Consider the following 18137-nt stretch of genomic DNA (forward strand, 5'->3'; position numbering starts at 1 on the left):
TTGATGACTCTTAGAAAATTTTCAGGGAATTATAATTTTGTATCTACAAACCATAAAAGACCAAACCCATTAGGCTGAATGGAAAAATAAGAGAATTTTGAATTTGGAACATTTAATCAGTGGATGGCTTAAAATAAGATAGTACTATGCACATATTTGGAGAAGGCAATGCCTCCCCACTCTAGTACTCTTGCCTGGAAAATCCCATGGACGGAGGTGCCTGGTGGGCTGCAGTCCATGGGGTCGCTAAGAGTCGGACACGACTGAGCGACTTCACTTTCACTTTTCACTTTCATGCATTGGAGAAGGAAGTAGCAACCCACTCCAGTGTTCTTGCCTGGAGAATCCCAGGGACGGGGCAGCCTGGTGGGCTGCCGTCTGTGGGGTCACACAGAGTTGGACACGACTGAAGTGATTTAGCAGCAGCAGCAGCATGCACATTTTAAAGTGATTAAGAAGATATGAAAAATACTGACACATTTCTTATTGTTTTTATGTTTTTTTCTTGCATAAACCTCTCTCTACTTCAAAGGCAAGTTTGATAAATTTGAAAGAAAAAAAAAAACTAGATGAGATGCTGAATGGCCCATTGGTTTAAGAATGCTCCAAGTTGGTTCTGGAAAGGGGATTTCTGGTAAATTTTAATTATTGTTCGTTAACTGCTGTCTGTGAAGTATCTCTTGTATGTAATGTGTTGTATTAATATTAATAATATCAAATACCTCTTTTGATGAGAGTTTAGAATTATTCCTAAGACAGTCAAGGTTAAGAGCAGTTATCCAGTGAATATTCTGCTGTGAAGTCCAAATTAACTATTGATGAAATGAGAAAAAAGAATGATTTCAGTGCATGACTTGCATCATTAAGATAGGCTTCTCATCAATAAAACTTAAAGTACCAGAGTCACCTAAAGTAATTTATTCCTGGAGCCTAATAAATAAACTTGATTTGTTTTTCAGAAATCCTTTTGCAGTTTTAATAAGAAATCACTATAAGGAAGATTTTTAGCTAATTCTTGTTAGAAAATACATTCAAACTTTCAATATGAAAGTCAGGAGGATAAATGATAAAGATAAATCTGTATTATTTTTTCCTCCATGGCTCTTTTGCCTGTTTGATAGTTGTGATTTCAAGATTTGTGTTTTAATTCTCTCCCCATTCAGGATGAAATTGGAGTTGATTCTATAAAAAACTGAGATGAATGATGGAAGCTCAAATGTTCTTTGAGATTCCAAGATTAAAATAATCTATATTAATTATTTTCAAGGTCCCTCCTGAAATAATTATTAGGCTTTGGACTTATACAAATACTTGTCACTGGGGGAAAATCCATACTCAGCTGTGGAATGAACCCCTTTGTTGGTGGTTGTCATTTCTTTTCTTAATTTCTGAGCTAAAGGCTGGCAAAGGAATTGCAATTCAAAGGATTTATCTCATAGACTGTTCTTCTGGTTAAGAAACTTTGAATCAGTTCATCATCAATGTACTTATGACAAAAATAGAACCCATAATTTTAAAAAACCTCAATTATCAGACAATAAAAATGACTGAAGAGACTGTTTTTCAAAATGAATAAATTGCATAGATTTCTTATAATTTGGGGAAATGTGCATGGGTGCGTGTGTGCTAAGTCACTTCAGTTTTGTCCAACTCTGCAACCCCATGACCTGTAGGCTGCCAGGGTCCTCTGTCCATGGGATTCTCCAAGCATGAATACTGGAGTGGGTTGCTATGCCCTCCTCCAGAGGATCTTCCCCACCCAGGGACTGAACCTTTATCTCTTATGTCTCCTGCATTGACTGAAGGAGTGGTGTCTTGTCTGCCTCGCATTTTTCCTGATTAACTTTCTCAGGATTCTCAATAAAGAGGCAAAAGTAAAAAGACTCCAGGCACTGATCTTTTCTGCTGGGGCAGATGGGTGACTTAGTGCATCAACTCGGCTCTTCTGGACTTTCTTGGTATGCTGTCGTTTCATATTGACAAGAACTTTAGGTCTTGAAAGACTTCTGTAAATCTACAATAAACCTTGGTTTAGGGATAGAGTAAACGAACAAGTGGGCTTCCCTGGTGGCCCGGTGGTAAAGAACCTGCCTGCCAATGCAAGAGTCATGGGTTTGATCTATAGGTCGGGAAGATCCCCTGGAGAAGGAAATGGCAAAACACTCCAGTATTCTTTCCTGGGAAATCACTTGAATAGAGGAGCTAGGCAGACTTACAGTCCGCGGGGTCACAAAGAGTCAGACACGACTTAGTGACTAAAACAGCAAACAACGTGCCAGCTAGGAAACTCTATAATTTGGGGAATAAACATTTTATTTCAGAATCTGGCTTGCCTTTATAGTGTTTTCTACCTCTTGAAAAAAGCTTAAACCTTACATTTGAAATTTAACTTGGCACTACATACTTGTAGTTTGATACCATTCTGGATGTCTGCACCTTGTTGGAAAAAAAAAAAAAGCAAGTATTTAGGCAATTTGTTAAACAAGACAGCAGAAAGATCTACTAAAGTAATCTCTCTGGGTATAACCTACAGAACAAATGTGTAGGAAATATGGGCTCAGTTAATTAGCCTCCAATTAAAATAAATAAATTAGTTTAAAAAAATAAAAAATAAAATAAGTATATTTATAGCAAAATGCTGAGAAACTTTCTACGACAGAAGTTTAATAAATGTCACTTTCTCATGTGGCAATTTTATAAATTGCTAAATATCACCATTGTGATATTTAACGTATAATGTTGGCATCTATGGATCATCTTGACTGAATAAAGAAAATGAATTCTTGCATGCATTTATTTATTTCTATCATCTAAATTTGCTCTATAATGAAGTTGGCTTTATTAAATAATTAATATCTTACAAAGATATTCATTATCATTTTTGTTACCACCACTTTTCCTAATCAGTTAATATCTGTCACTTATTTAAAAGTTGAAAATTAAAGAACAGTGCTCTTCAGCAGATTGTGGCAACATTTCAAAAATTTAACCAGATTTTTCATATCTTGAAGAACTTCAGCTCTAGTAAAATTATAACAATTAAAAAAAAAGCTAAAAGATTAATAGGCAAAATTAGCTTCAAGTGGATTATAGGCTGATTTGTGCCGTTGGGTAATGCTTTTCTTTTTACATTTAGCAGTTTTCCTGTTATTTAGAAAAGACAAACCAGATATTTCTCAAAATGTTTGGCTCCCTATCATGGGCCAAGTTTTGTTAAAATCATGACAAGAAGATGCTTGAAACTAGTATTTATTCTTCATCACCTCCCCCCCCTCACCTTTTTAGGAAAATCTACAGTAAAGAAATAAATGATATAAGAAAATGTCACTGGGTTTATTCAAGTCTGGGGTGGTTTTGGTTGTTTATGGAGTAGCTTCTCATTAGCTCAATAAAATCCCCTCCTTGTGAGATCTTGTGCAGTGTACTCAGTGAAAATGCATGGGGTTCTGTGAGTTGAATAAAGTTCATTGCTAGATATAACTGAACTATGGAGTAAGCCTGTACAACTTGGTCTATAATTTCGTGCATGTCATTTTAAGCTCAATTTATTTTTTTGTAAATTTTGTCAGCTATGAAATAATGTATAGTATAAATTGCATCCTTTTGCTGTTATAATAAAGCAATCAAAGAAAAAAAATTCTTGTATGTTGCACATCTGGCCTCTAGTTCTAGTGTCATTGTGAATAACTGGCCACCATCCCAAGATGAGAATACCTGAAAACTGGCGAGTTTCCAAGGTGTTTGTTAAACAAGGAGGAAACTGCTGAGAAAGGGATAGAACTGCTGTCACATCATCCATTGGTGAGAAGTTCTGTCTTCTTCCAGCTGGAGTAAATATTGCATCTGTTTATCTCAGCTGGAGAATGAACCACATAGTCATTTATCATAATGGAGAGGAAATTTGGTGTTATTTTTTGTTTGTTACCTCATAACGCACTGACAACTATATGAGGTTATATGTTTTTAGCTGTTTCAGGCTTTTTAATATGACTACCATAATGCTATGAATAGCTGCTTATTAAATCAAACTGAGGAAAGTAGAGGAGTATGGAACCTCTGAATTATGCTTTAAAAGATATGTTCCAGTTGTAACTGCAGATATTCTATGTGGAAAAAAAGGAACATTACAGGGTGAGTTCAAAATTTACACTTTACTTTCTCTACTTTAACCAAACATAGATTGGGTGCATTATTTCACACAGAATGTTACTGATAGGATCCACCAGGTCCCACATGTTAAGAAGTATCTGGTGATGCATGTTAAATGTGAAAGTCATTTAACAATTCTGCATGTTTTTTCTTTATCATAATTCTAAGGGGAAAGCACAACAATGTATGAAGTGACTTGACTGAAAATCAGAATGTCAACCAGATATGTCTCTAAAATTGATATTTTTGAAACCCACACTTCTTACTTTATTCATCCATCCAATCATTCATGCAACAAATATATATTGATAACCTGTATCAGCCAAGCATTGTACTCAAAAAAGTTAGAAGGGTATGCAAATTATAGTAATTAGATGTTCATCCCAGTTTTATTTACAGTATTAGAAATTAGAAGGAAAGAAACTAAATGTCTAGTGAAAGATTTTTTTAACTTGAACATGGTATGGTCATAAATAGCATACTATGCTGATATTAAAAACAGTGATACACAACATGTAAATGTGTATGCTATGACAATTTGCTATTACTAAGTAAATAGGTTATGGAGTAATATTTTAAAATGTCTGTTCATTTAAAAGTAAATCTGACATAAATCACAGCAAGATCTTCTATGACCCACCCCCCAGAATATTGGAAATAAAAGCAAAAATAAACAAATGGGACCTAATGAAAATTAAAAGCTTTTGCACAACAAAGGAAACTATAAGTAAGGTGAAAAGACAGCCCTCAGATTGGGAGAAAATAATAGCAAATGAGGAAACAGACAAAGGATTAATCTCAAAAATATACAAGCAACTCCTGAAGCTCAATTCCAGAAAAATAAATGACCCAATCAAAAAATGGGCCAAAGAACTAAACAGACATTTCTCCAAAGAAGACATACAGATGGCTAACAAACACATGAAAAGATGCTCCACATCACTCATTATCAGAGAAATGCAAATCAAAACCACAATGAGGTACCATTACATGCCAGTCAGGATGGCTGCTATCCAAAAGTCTACAAGCAATAAATGCTGGAGAGAGTGTGGAGAAAAGGGAACCCTCTTACACTGTTGGTGGGAATGCAAACTAGTACAGCCACTATGGAAAACAGTGTGGAGATTTCTTAAAAAACTGGAAATAGAACTACCATATGACCCAGCAATACCACTTCTGGGCATACACACTGAGGAATCCAGATCTGAAAGAGACACGTGCACCCCAATGTTCATCGCAGCACTGTTTATAATAGCCAGGACATGGAAGCAACCTAGATGTCCATCAGCAGATGAATGGATAAGGAAGCTGTGGTACATATACACCATGGAATATTACTCAGTCGTTAAAAAGAATTCATTTGAATCAGTTCTAATGAGATGGATGAAACTGGAGCCCATTATACAGAGTGAGGTGAGCCAGAAAGATAAAGAACATTACAGTATACTAACACATATATACGGAATTTAGAAAGATGGTAATGATGGCCCTATATGCAGGGCAGAAGAAGAGACGCAGAAGTACAGAACAGACTTTTGAACTCTGTGGGTGAAGGGGAGGGTGCGATGTTTCGAAAGAACAGCATGTATATTATCTGTGGTGAAACAGACCACCAGCCCAGGTGGGAGGCATGAGTCAAGTGCTCGGGCCTGTTGGGCTGGGAAGATCCAGAGGAATCGGGTGGAGAGGGAGGTGGGATGGGAGACCGGGATGGGGAATTCGTGTAACTCTATGGCTGATTCATATCAATGTATGACAAAACCCACTGTAAAATAAAAAAAAAAATTAAAAAAAAAAAAAGTAAATCTGTGTGCGATACTCATATGTTCTATCCATTTATATGTTGCATTCTCTAAAAGGAGATATAACAAAATTTTAATGGTGTTTTCTTCTGAGAAATGGAGTTATAGGCAGTATCTTTTCATATCTGTGTTTTTCCTTAACCTTATAATTTCAAAAATAATTGAACAGTTAAAAAAATCTAACATGCATAGATCATTATAGTACCTGTTGAAAGATACATTGCTTTCTGGTGGCCAAATTTTAGGCAAGAAAATGGCCTGTTTAGTTTACCAAAATCATTAACATCTGCAGTGCATATTAGAACGATTCCCAAAAGGAGGGAGCTTTCCCCCCTTCCTTTTTTTTTTAAATCTACAGTTGTAAACATTTTGAAAATAAGAATAGAATAAATGCCTCATTGTTAATGATTAAACATTTTTTTCAAAATTAGGCAGATATATTTATTTAACATGTTCACTTATGATATGACTATTTTTAATGGAAGCAGATTTATAAAGTGATGTGAGTTAAGTAGCGTTATAAATGGATACCAACTTTGGGTTTTGAAAGATAAGAGGGTTGAAATGACTTATATAAATTTTATATCCTGACTTACATTCTGGAAGATAGATCAGAAGAGAATAAGAGTGTGTTTAATGCTGCGGACAGGCTCATGTTACTTTCAAGCTCTGTAATATTTTGTCTGGAAAGAGACATCAGTTTGCATTAGCATTAACTATTTCTTGTATTTCATTTCAACCTGTAATATTTCCTAATGAAAATTTAAGTAATGAGATTAAATTCCTTTGTACTGGGTTATGTGTAGTCTTTGTATATATGAATGTATTTTTAAAATACATAAATGATTTGCAATAAGTATAAATAATGAAAATCTTATATCTAATATGTAAAGTTGCACATGTTATGTTAATATATTGAATAAAACATATTCAAATTATGACTGAGTAGATGTTAAAGGCTTTTCATGTTTGTTTTAAAAAGGAATTTTTCTTTCGTCATGCAGGATCAAATGATCATCACTGACCCCAAAATATGGCTATACTTACATTTGTAAACAAAGCAAGATATAAGAAGTATATCCTAAATATTCTCCTTTCCCCTGTTTTTTTCCACTTCTTTTTGTATGTGGTATTTTTAAATGTTAATGAAGTACCCTATTATGATCGTTGGAGCAAGAAATGCTGAGCTTCCTGAGTTCCTATTTGTGTCATTTTAAATAAGTTTCTTTTTCACCCTTATAATTCTATTATGCTGCTTGGGTATTTAAAAAGTGCTAACTATAAGAATATTAAGTTATGCCTTGAAAATTTTAAATGACCTGTTGAAGTATCCCTTTCAATACAAGAAACCATGTTTGACCCTCGGTTAGAATACTTTTTAATTTCTACAAGGAGATAATGGAATCATTGGATTCTTCTAGGCATTGTCTTAATTGGGAATCTCAGGCAAGGTTAGCAGAGCCTGCACACTTAGAATGTTTGAAATGTGATTTAACTGATTACTTTTTGTGGTATACTCCATCTTACTCTTACAGATTTTCACACAGGACCTCATTTCCTGATTACTGTGATCAGACTTATAGTGATAGATTCTCATTTTTCTTTTTTTCTCTTTAATATGAATATTAAGTAGTTGCTCCTTAATATTCTAATACAGAGTTTTCAGCTTTACATTTAAATAGCATGGAACTTACCTTTGTTTATCATGTGTAACTTGCATGCCTTCTCAGATCATAAAGGGATAACATTTAGAGGTGAAAATGGGTAATGTTTTTTCTCCAAAACATAAATGAAGAAAAACTGTGCATGACACAACAATTCAAGAAAATGTAAAAAAAACAAAACAAGACAAAAACCTGTTGAGATAAACATGCATTCAAAATGTCAATCATCCTCAAAGGAAAAACATTCAAATGAATGAATTTCAAAATACAATACAAATTATAGAAACTTCCTAGTGTTCTAAGAAAGACCAAAACCAAAACACAACAAACCCTTAGATGCTGAGGTAGAAGAGGTAGAATCAGTTCCCCAGGACACTTACCTATTTTTTGAGAAAAAACATAAAATAACTAATTGCAAAGTAGAATAATATAATGGATATTAAAACAGAATGGAGAAGTATTAGAAGACGGCATAGGTCTTCATCAGAGCATAGAAATGATACAGGCATCACCGGGAGCAGTGTCATACAAGGGACTGAGATTACACACAGATGTCTAGTCAAGGGAAAACTTGATAAAATGTTTTAATAATGAAAATGGGGTTCTTTCCATGGTGGCTCTAAGCCATTGTCTATTAGACTGGTCTTCTTATTGCTGGTGTGACAGTGAGCAATCTCAAAGAAAAGAACATGATTTCTTCTTCTCCTAGCATTGATATTGATTCCTGCATAACTCTCTGGTTGACCCTTCCTGTGAAGTCTTCACACTGCAGTAGTTGCTATGCCAAATATGAGGTACTCTGATTACTAGTGTGGTTTCCATATCTATGAAAAGTTAAAGTCACATAATTGCATTCCCATATGAATCCCAGGATTCCTCTATGGTCGATTCTGAAAAAAAAAAAAAAAAATTACATAAGGCAGAGCCAATAATTACAGATGTACACATAAATAGGATTCATCTTGCCAAAAAATAGGCTTAAGGATATTTCAGGAATAGTATTTGAAATAAGGCTCAAAGCAGGAATGACAAGTTTTGTTTAGGGTACTTAGAGTGGTGTTCCTGGTTGAAAGCAGAGTTTTTTTGTTGTTGTTTAGTTGCTAAGTTGTCCCTGACTCTGCAACCCCATGGCCTATAGCCTGCCAGGCTCCTCTGTCCATGATATTTCCCAGGCAAGAATACTGGAGTGGTTGCCATTTCCTACTCCAGGAGATCTTCCCATGCCAGGGATCAAACCCGCATCTCCTGCACCAGTTACAAAGCCATCTCCTGCAGGTGGATTCTTTACCACTGAGTCACAGGGAAGCCTAGAGTTGTTTTTAGGGAACAGCAGAATCATAGTGAAGTTGTTGAAATCTTTGTACCAGGTTACATTTGCTTCGCAGGCAACAGAGTGTGTTATAGAAAGAGGTTTGGTTTGTGTGTGTGTGTGTGTGTGTATGTGTGAGTGTGTGTGTGCATGTGTGTATGCAACAATCCAATTAAAATCAGTGTTGAGTAGTTCTCAAACTTTTTGGTTTCATGATCCCTTGAAATTCTTAAATTTTATTGAGTAACCCAAAAAGCTTTTGTTTATGCGGCTATATTTATTGATGTTTACTGTATTACAAGTTAAAGCTGAGAAAAACATTTAAACCAAAGAATCTACAAGCATAGCTTTCATTTTCTGTCAGGATATGACATCATCATATCATATACCTTCTGGAAAACTCTACAGTACTCTCATCAGAGAGTGAAAGTGAATAAGGCAAATGTGTTTTGCCTTTATTGTGAAAGAATGTTGACCTGGTGGATCTCCTGAAATTGTCGTGAGTACACCAAGGGGTCCCTGGACTTATATTTAGGAACCATAGTTTAGATGATCATGATATAATTCAGTGGTTCATATTTAGTATTTGTGGAGTAGAATTAAATAAAATGAAACATAATGAAAAGCAGTGGAAATGTGAATGCATTGAAGATAGGAAGGATACAATTTCGTGAAATTTACTTTGTGTGTATGAGACCAAATTTTGTCGTAATGCAAAATATTTTTCTTATTAGGTGTTTTAGTTTTAAAACTTTGAAAATCACCTTTTAAAGTTACGTTTATGATAGATATATTCAGTATTGGTATGAAGATTAGATTTCAGGAGGAAAAAAAAATCAGAAGCAAGGAGACCAGTTACATAGGCCTGGCATCAAGGGACTGATTAAGAAAATGGCATGAACATGAATAACAAATTTGTTCAAAAAAGGAAGAGCTCTCAGATATCTGTGATAAGAATAAAGTCTGAGTGCTTAGAGTGAAGCAAAAGCTGCATTATCAGACAATAATATGGTCAGCAATTTTAGGTCAACTTTTCCTTAAATGTAACTGTGTCTCATATTCTGACAAATACGTTATTCTTTGCAGCTCCTTTAGCACAAATCCTGACCTCTTTTCTTCACATCCTGCTGAGTAAGCTTGAAAAGCACAATCCCCAGGTACTGGTCTCATTTTGCTTTTTAAGCCTAAAGATCTGTCAGGCATATGTCCTATAGATGTGAGTGAATCATAGTCAAAATGAGAATAATATGGAATGGAAGCTCATTTCCTGTTCCTTGTCTGGCATTTTGTACAAAAAAGTCCTTATTATTCACTACAACATTTATTGAAATAGTCAGACTGTATTCACATCATGAGAAAGAGTGGCAGTTTGAATAATTCAGTGAACGTCAGTTGCAGGGTTTTGCATGACTCTTGCCTCACTTTCTTCTTGGGTAACTCGAATCACTCGAAGTGGAGGGCACTTCTTAGGCTGTTCTGTGTGTGTGTGCTAAGTTGCTTCACGCGCATCCTACTCTTTGCGACCGCATGGACTGTGGCTGGCCAGGCTCGTCTTTTCAAGGTATTCTCCAGGAAAGAATACTGGAGTGGGTTGTCATGCCCTCCTTCAGGGAATCTTCCCAACTCTGGGATCAAACCTGAGTATCTTACCGGCGGGCTTTTTCCCGTCGTGCCACCTGGGGAGGCTGTTCTGTAATGCTCTGCACATCATCTCAGTAGTGATATATAGCGCCTCTCTACACCAGATGGGTCATCTCATGCACACAAGGACCTCATATTTGATTCTTTTTCTACTTTTAAAATCACATGCCATAGTTTTGAGCATACAAGGCTTAGTTAACACGTTATTCAATTTGTTCAATAGGAGAAACCAAAGAGCCTCAATAACCATGTTTTTCCCCTTGAAATCCACTAATAATGATTGAGATAAATGGCAGAAAATAGAAGCTAACATCATTAATACTTATGTGGTATGTAAAGATTTGGTTAAATCAAAATTTTTACCTAGTTAGATGTGAAGAAAGATAATTTTTTCTTATGTTGCCCCTAGGACACCTAGAAAATTTCAAAGGCCTTATAAATCACCAAAGACAGCACAGTTGTTTATAGGTATAGCTGGAATGCAAATTCTTATGCTTAAATTATTTTGCTACATAAGCAGACCTTAAAGAGATGAAGGAGGTGATGGTTTTGCTCTACTTCGAGTTAGTTTCACTTCAAATAGAGCATTACATGCTGTGTGTTTTTTGGTATCCTCTTTAGCATCTTTGTGAGTGATTCAAACAGGTGGAATAATGAAGATACTATGAAATCTTGATATGTAGTTAGCTATTGAAGAAACAAGAAATGTCGAATGTAAAGAATGCATGACCCCTAAAGCAGGAGCTTGAAAAGGAGTGTGTGCTTAGCGGGGTTTTTGGCTGAGATTAAACTTGGATATCTTTAAGACCAATGCAGGGACTGCAATTAGAAAATAATTAGCTCTTGGAAGCCTGGCTTCCCTCTTAAAAATTGTACAGGGGTAGTTCATGTGTTTCTCTGCACCTCTCTGGATATTTGCTTTTTGACACTACTTTTGAGGGAGCCAGTCTGACTAGTTCAGGTAGAATTACAGCCTATTTGAGATAGCACTGCATCCCAGGCTACTGCTGGAGTTGCTAGCCAGCCTCTAAATGAGATGCAATTGAATCAGGTCCCTACTTTCTAGTTTTCATCTGTAGCCAGCTCTCTGTTAAGCATCGCTGGGTAGGAGGTCAATCAAAAGGGTGGAATCAGACATGAAAGGAACCAGGACTGAAATCCTCTGTATGAACTGTCACGTAGACGAGGATGTCTATGCAAAAGGCAAGGCTACGACGTGCGCTTGCACAGATCGTGCCTGCATGAGGCATCTAGCTAAGAAAGGCAAATGACGGTTGGCTTCCAGCTAGTATTCAGTTCATCAAGTCTTTTGTCTCTACATGGAGGTGGCTATTTATCAATTCCCCAGAAGTAGAATATAGATTGGTGGTAGCCTTGGCATAAAAGTAGATCACAGCCACAGCGAAGCATGTTTCAGGCCACTATAAAGCAATATGATTGACATATGTTTTTCTAATTTGTCACTCACTTCATATTCAGCAACATAAGTCTCTTAAGACTTTTTAAGAATATGGACATTTTCAGATGAAGTGTATAATAATATGTATGTTTTACATTCTTGTTTATAGTGTTCACATTGTTGAAAGTTCCTAATAAGAATTCTTTGTTTCAAAAAAAATATTATGAGCAAAATAGGTTACAGAGACTTAGTTATTTATAATTAATGATATTTTGGGGATTTCCCTAATGGCCCAGGAGGTAAAGAATCTGCCTGCAATGCCTCAGATTCAGGAGACTTGGATTCAGTTCCTGGGTTGGGAAGATCCCCTGGAGGAAATGGCAACCCCTTCCAGTACTCTTGCCTGGAAAACTCCATGGACAGAAGAGCCTGGTGGGTTAGTTCATGGGGTTGCAAAGAGTCAGGCATGACTAAAGCAACTGAGCATAATACACAAATATGGTATTTGGAGTCTTCAGCATATCTTCTCTCTGCTCTTACTGAAATTCTCATTGAAGGAAGTAAAGAATATTTACATTCTCTTTGGAAAAACAAAATGTGCATATTTTCAACCAACCGCTCCGTTTTAGTAAACTAGTAGGGTGACCGGTGGACATGGACATTAAAAGGTAAACATGAGAGAAAGCGTTCCCTCATAAATTAGTTACTTTGTATTTATATTATTTGGGAAGGCATTTTAAGAAGAACAACATGTAAATATCAGCTGCATAATGTTTGTAGAACATGATGAAGACTCCAGGCCTGTTCTCCAGGGGTGTGTGTGTGTGGGTGTGTGTGTAAATGGGATGAAAAGTTGGATCTGAAAGGTGCAATTATCAGGTTAAGGTGGCATATTGTAATCCATTTTACTGGATAATTTAAGAAACTCCAAAGATTCTGATCTTCAAATAATTCAGATTGCACTAGAAGGAAACTACAATCATGATAAAAAGCAAAATCCAGAAGAAACAATGTATGGAAACAGAAATAATCTGATTAAAATGTCCATTTCTAGACTATGGAATGATTAAGTTTATTAAAAGAGCTCTTTTGTGTCTGAGAGCATAAAATGCAAAGATTAACAGGTTCTTATACAAAGAGAGCCTACAACTTGATGTAAATATGACAACCCTGGGTTTAATTTTTTTCATCTGTGTCAAGGTAGTGATCTTTCAAAATTTATTTTTCTTTAATTGATCCTAATGATATTTTTGGTGGTATAAAAGATTCCTTAAAAATCAAAATTTGAATTAAGAATAATTCTTTTCGCATGTTTGATATATCTGAAGTCGTCTTGCTGTTTACCTATGCGTACATTAATTGTTATTATTTGAGTTAATGTGCTTTGCTATACCACAGAACCCCGTTTGTAGAAATCTGACCAGTAAAAATGTGAGGTGCCAGATGTCTTGATTTTGGGGAATAATGTCCTGATAACATTAAATATAGGGCTGTGAACCTTCAGTGCTAAAGCTTTACTCTATTTATGATTATTGAATAAATCAATTACAGAGTTGCCTTAGTAGTCCTAAGGTTAGATACATGTTCAAATTAAGACTCTTTTTTATCCCTGCATGTTCTTTAGTACCCATGAAACAACTTCTTTAAGTGCAAATGTTCTGTAGAAATTAAAACTGCTCATGACTGACTGTGTGGTACTTGCAGTGTATGATCTGGCAAGATTTCCATGAAGACATGATAATTGTAAGGGAGGTAGGAGTCAGTTCCAGGGTAAGAGCATTTCATCAGAGGAAACACGCAGTGCAAGGACACTAAGATGGGGAAAGGCTTGGAGTGTTCCCGGGCCTGAGCTGGGCAGGACATACAGGGAGGGAGGGAGGAAATTAAAGCAGAAGAGAAGTAGAAATAGAGACCAGGTTGAGGTATTTAAATTAAAGTGGTGACTAATGTGGTAATTCATCTGATTGATTTTCTTCCCTAATGATGTGAGACCCATAACAGAAGTAATCTTATTCATTTTGCTTCTGTACCTTCAGCCTAGAGGAATGCCTGGAACACAGCAGATGCTCAAGAAATATCATTTAACTTATGTTCTTATCTTTGTATTATATATGTCATACATACAGTAAGTGATTAATAAATTGGGCTTCTCTGGTAGCTAACTGGTGTGCCAGTTCTTTGGCAAATTCTAAGCAGAAGAGTGATGTAATTCAACATGTAACAAAGAAATGACCAGTGAAGTTAAAATAGAGGTTATGGGAAACTTAAAAGGATTAGGGGAGTAATGGAGATAAAACCCAACTGGAGCAAACTGAGAAGAGAATAAGAGGAAGTAGAAATAGTATCTACAGAAAATTGTCTGTGAAGAAGAGCAACAAAGCGGGCAGCACTAGGGGAATTTAAGTACAAAGTAGGTTCTTCTTTGTAATGAAAGAAATACATTTCTGAATGTAGATGTGCATGATCTAGTAAAAAGTGAGAAATTTGTGATTCAAATGAATGGTTCCATCTTCTCAGGAACGAAATCTTCTTTAAAAAATATTTGTTTATTTCTGGCTGTGTCAGGTCTTAGTTGTGGCATGCACTCCTTGCAATAGGAGGGCTCAGTTGCCCCATAGCATATGGGATCTTAGTTCCCTGATCAGGGGTCAAACCCATGCCCTCTGCACTGGAAGGCTAATTCTTGACCACTGTATCACCAAGGAAGTCCCTGGAACAAAATCTTTGAGTCAAAGAAAGGAGATGGGAAATCCAGATCACCATCAGAGGAGCTGACCTTGATGTCTGATGGGTAAATAAATAAATAAAAATTATCTACCATACCAAGAGGAATGTATATCAGAGGGTACCCATGGAGGTAGGGTTGTAGGTTCTGGTGGTCAGAAGGTAGATAGTTCATTTCCGTTTTCTCAGTAAATAATAACTGAGAATAAGTGAGTGGACTGGGGATAGCAGATTTGAGAAGAATGGAAAAGCAGGTAAAACGGTTTCAGCATCATCACTAGGCATATCAATTAATAATGAATTGTTTCAGGCATTATGTGAAACTTTGAGTTGTGGATCACAATCTTTTGACTTGATCACATACAGAATGAAAAGCCTTTTTGCAGAGAGAGTCAGAGAGAATGTTTAAGGCCATACTTTTTGAGAAAGTTTGTCATCCTTCTTTCCAGATCTCTTTGTTCATTTATTCAGAAAGATTTATTAGTAGTATTGTGTTATTTTATTTTTATTTTGAATTCCTAAACTAATCCCTTCTTTTAGAACTACTTAGTTTCTTAGGCAGGATGTTGTCCCCCAGGGAGTTCCTTAATTATTTCATTGAGAGGTGTAATCATTACTCATGAGCTCCATGCATTGCTATTATCGCCATGCTAAGTATAGCCTTTGATATTTTCATTCCATAATTTTAGCCTACTGTGAAATAAATGAGCAGAAAAACCAACTGCAGTAGTATGGACTCATCAAGTTTCTGGAGCTAGAAAAGACTTTAGAAATGATGTAAGTTACCTCCTTTTGCGAAAGAGGAAAAAGCCCAGGGGGTGAAATGACTTAACATCAACCCCTTTAATTGCAATAGAAGGAGAAGAAGGTATTCTATCCTAGTCCTTTAAACTCTCTTTATCATTTTGCACTTAGCTAGGATAATCAATTTGTTTGAAATCATAACAGCTCTTTAAATGCACATTTCCTTTTCTGCATTTTGGACTCTTTGTGATTAGTGAACCTCTTCTAGTTTTCCCAGCATCATCATCAGGCATGTTCCTTTAGAAAAACTTGGCTAGCTCTGGATTTTTAAATAAGAAATATTTTGTTGATGGTTTACCTGCACTGTGTAGGGGATGTAATTAATTTAAGTAGTTAAAAGTAACTGTAGTATTTGGATGAAATGATAGATTTAACTAGATTCTCTCCAAAAGAAAATGTTGGAGGAGGCACATAAACATTTGAAAGCATTTTAAATGTGCTTGGGTTGAATAAGTATATTTGTTATATTTTAGAGTCCATGTAAACCTATATTGCCTTTTAAATTCAAGTATCTTATGTCTCCATTTGATGATCAGAAATTTAGGTATTGCATCTCACTTAGTATTAGCAAAAGGTCAAAATTTAATATGGGATTAAAATGGAGGAGAAATTTTAAAAATAGATTTTAGAAGACTGACTTACTGAAAACAATTTTAATTATTTAAAGCAATAACTTTGAAGATGACATTGTTATAGTTCTTTTTCTTAGTTGTTGACAGCTTAATCTGATTTAGTGCCAAGCATCATAAAAGATGATCTACCAAAGCAAAACATATGGCTTGAATATATCCAACAGAGCAGTAGCTAATACAGTTATGTGTTTAGGAGGAGGTGTTATCCTGTTAAATCAAAATATATTATTATTAACTTTTTAAACAATAGAAAGAAGTTTGATTTATTAATGCAAAACAGTAGCAGTACATTTTCCAAGGAAATTGAAGTAGATTTCCCCCATCCATTAATCTCCATTACCACCCATTCATTTCTTCCCGTTGGCAGCCCGTATTCATGCAGCATTTGTCTCACAGTTTCTATTAGCTGATGTTTAGCAAATCCCACTCTCAATCTTATCAAATGACAGGCACTAAAATTTTTGGCAATCACATTAAAATAGAGATTCTAATTGGGAAGAAGTAACATAATAGTAGCACTGAATGCCTTTCTAATGTAATGCCCATTAAGATGTTCATACGCAGAAGATAGTTGAAGATTGTGCTCTTTTCCAGAGAAGATGTAACCTTTTCCTCATCGTGTCTAATAAATGCCCAGGGGAAGCAAAATAATAAGGCCTTCCATTATTGTCAGGAGAAAACGAAGTAGCAGGCTAGACCTACAGGCTACAGGAATGCTGTTAATTGTAGATGTTATTAGCTTTCTGTTTTTTTAAAAAAAAAAATCTCTATTGGGATTGGGGGAAAAGCTAGGGTGGCGCCATGAAAAAGATTTAATTGGTTTATAGGCAGCTCTGTTAAGAATTTCCAGCATCTGACATTTCATAGTAGCAAAGATTTAATTGGTTTATAGGCAGCTCTGTTAAGAATTTCCAGCATCTGACATTTCATAGTAGCAAAGAATCATATGTATTCTTGTCTGTCTGTGTGTGTGTGTATATACACACATTTATATGTAATTCTCTCACATATGAATAAAATGCATAAATGCTTTAGAGTTTCATGAATTTGAAATATAGTTTTAATTTTCAAAAAGTCCTGGATAGTAAGTGTTCAGAATAACTGGGCAATTTATATAAAATTAAAAATATTAGATGAATTTATTTGTTCATTGATATTTAAGAAAAATAATATACAAAAGCTAATGTTGTATCAATTTCTTGTATCTTAAAAGTCTACATTTTTAGTAAGTGTAACTTTAAATAATTGAAAATCAGAATTCTATGGGAGAGAAGACAACATGATACGAAAAAGTAATGTTCGATCCTTTATTGGCCTCATATGAGAAGTTCCATATAATGTAAAAAGCTAAAACTTTGTATGGTTGTATAAAAAGCCTAAAACTAACATAAATACTGAGTTCCATTTTAACTAGAGAATTACTTTTTTGTATAAAATTTTAATATTTTTCTTATAGTACAATCTTTATTTCTTTTGGCTGTATCATTGTGGTTATTCATACATAAAATGTATTAAGCTCTGCTAATTTCTTGTCAGCCTTGAAAACCATAGCTTTTATCTAACCAACAATCTGACATGACATCAAAGAAACCCACAAAAGATTTTACAAGTGCATAAAATCCTAGAGAAAGCAAAGCTTTTTAAACCATTCAGGCAAAAATAAGTGTAATCTGGGTTATTAGATAATCATTGTAAGTCACTTTTGAAGTATTTAAATTTTAATAAGTCAGTTAAAAACATCAATTTGAAATTAGTCATTATTAAAAAAAATGTCTATTATGCAGAAAGCTGTCAAAGAATTTTATCTGCAAGTTTGAAAGCTGAGACCTATGTAAGTGATCGGTAAACATGATAAACTCTTATTTTGGGACAATGTATTATTTTTCTGTTTTTCTAAGTTTTCTATATTAACATAACTTAATATTTTCCATTCATATAACCCCCAAAACTATAGTGTCTTTCACTGAAATGAAACATATTAAACATATACATATACATCATATACATGCACAC

At 35.1% G+C, this 18137-nt stretch overlaps 1 protein-coding gene across 18 annotated transcripts in view; it reads left to right on the top strand.

Annotated features, from left to right (window-relative positions):
- Positions 1 to 18137, top strand: part of NRXN1 (neurexin 1) — a 1155776-nt gene that overhangs the window by 49228 nt on the left and 1088411 nt on the right. The window contains exon 3 of one of the 18 annotated variants that reach the window (XM_065927354.1): positions 10070 to 10081. The exons of the other annotated variants lie outside the window; for them this stretch is intronic. Within the exon in view, the coding sequence (XP_065783426.1) occupies positions 10070 to 10081 (12 nt within the window). The remainder of the gene's footprint in view (positions 1 to 10069; positions 10082 to 18137) is intronic. 18 annotated transcript variants of the gene reach the window in all.

The sequence above is a fragment of the Muntiacus reevesi genome, chromosome 3 (assembly GCF_963930625.1).
Source record: "Muntiacus reevesi chromosome 3, mMunRee1.1, whole genome shotgun sequence".
Lineage (NCBI taxonomy): Eukaryota > Metazoa > Chordata > Mammalia > Artiodactyla > Cervidae > Muntiacus > Muntiacus reevesi.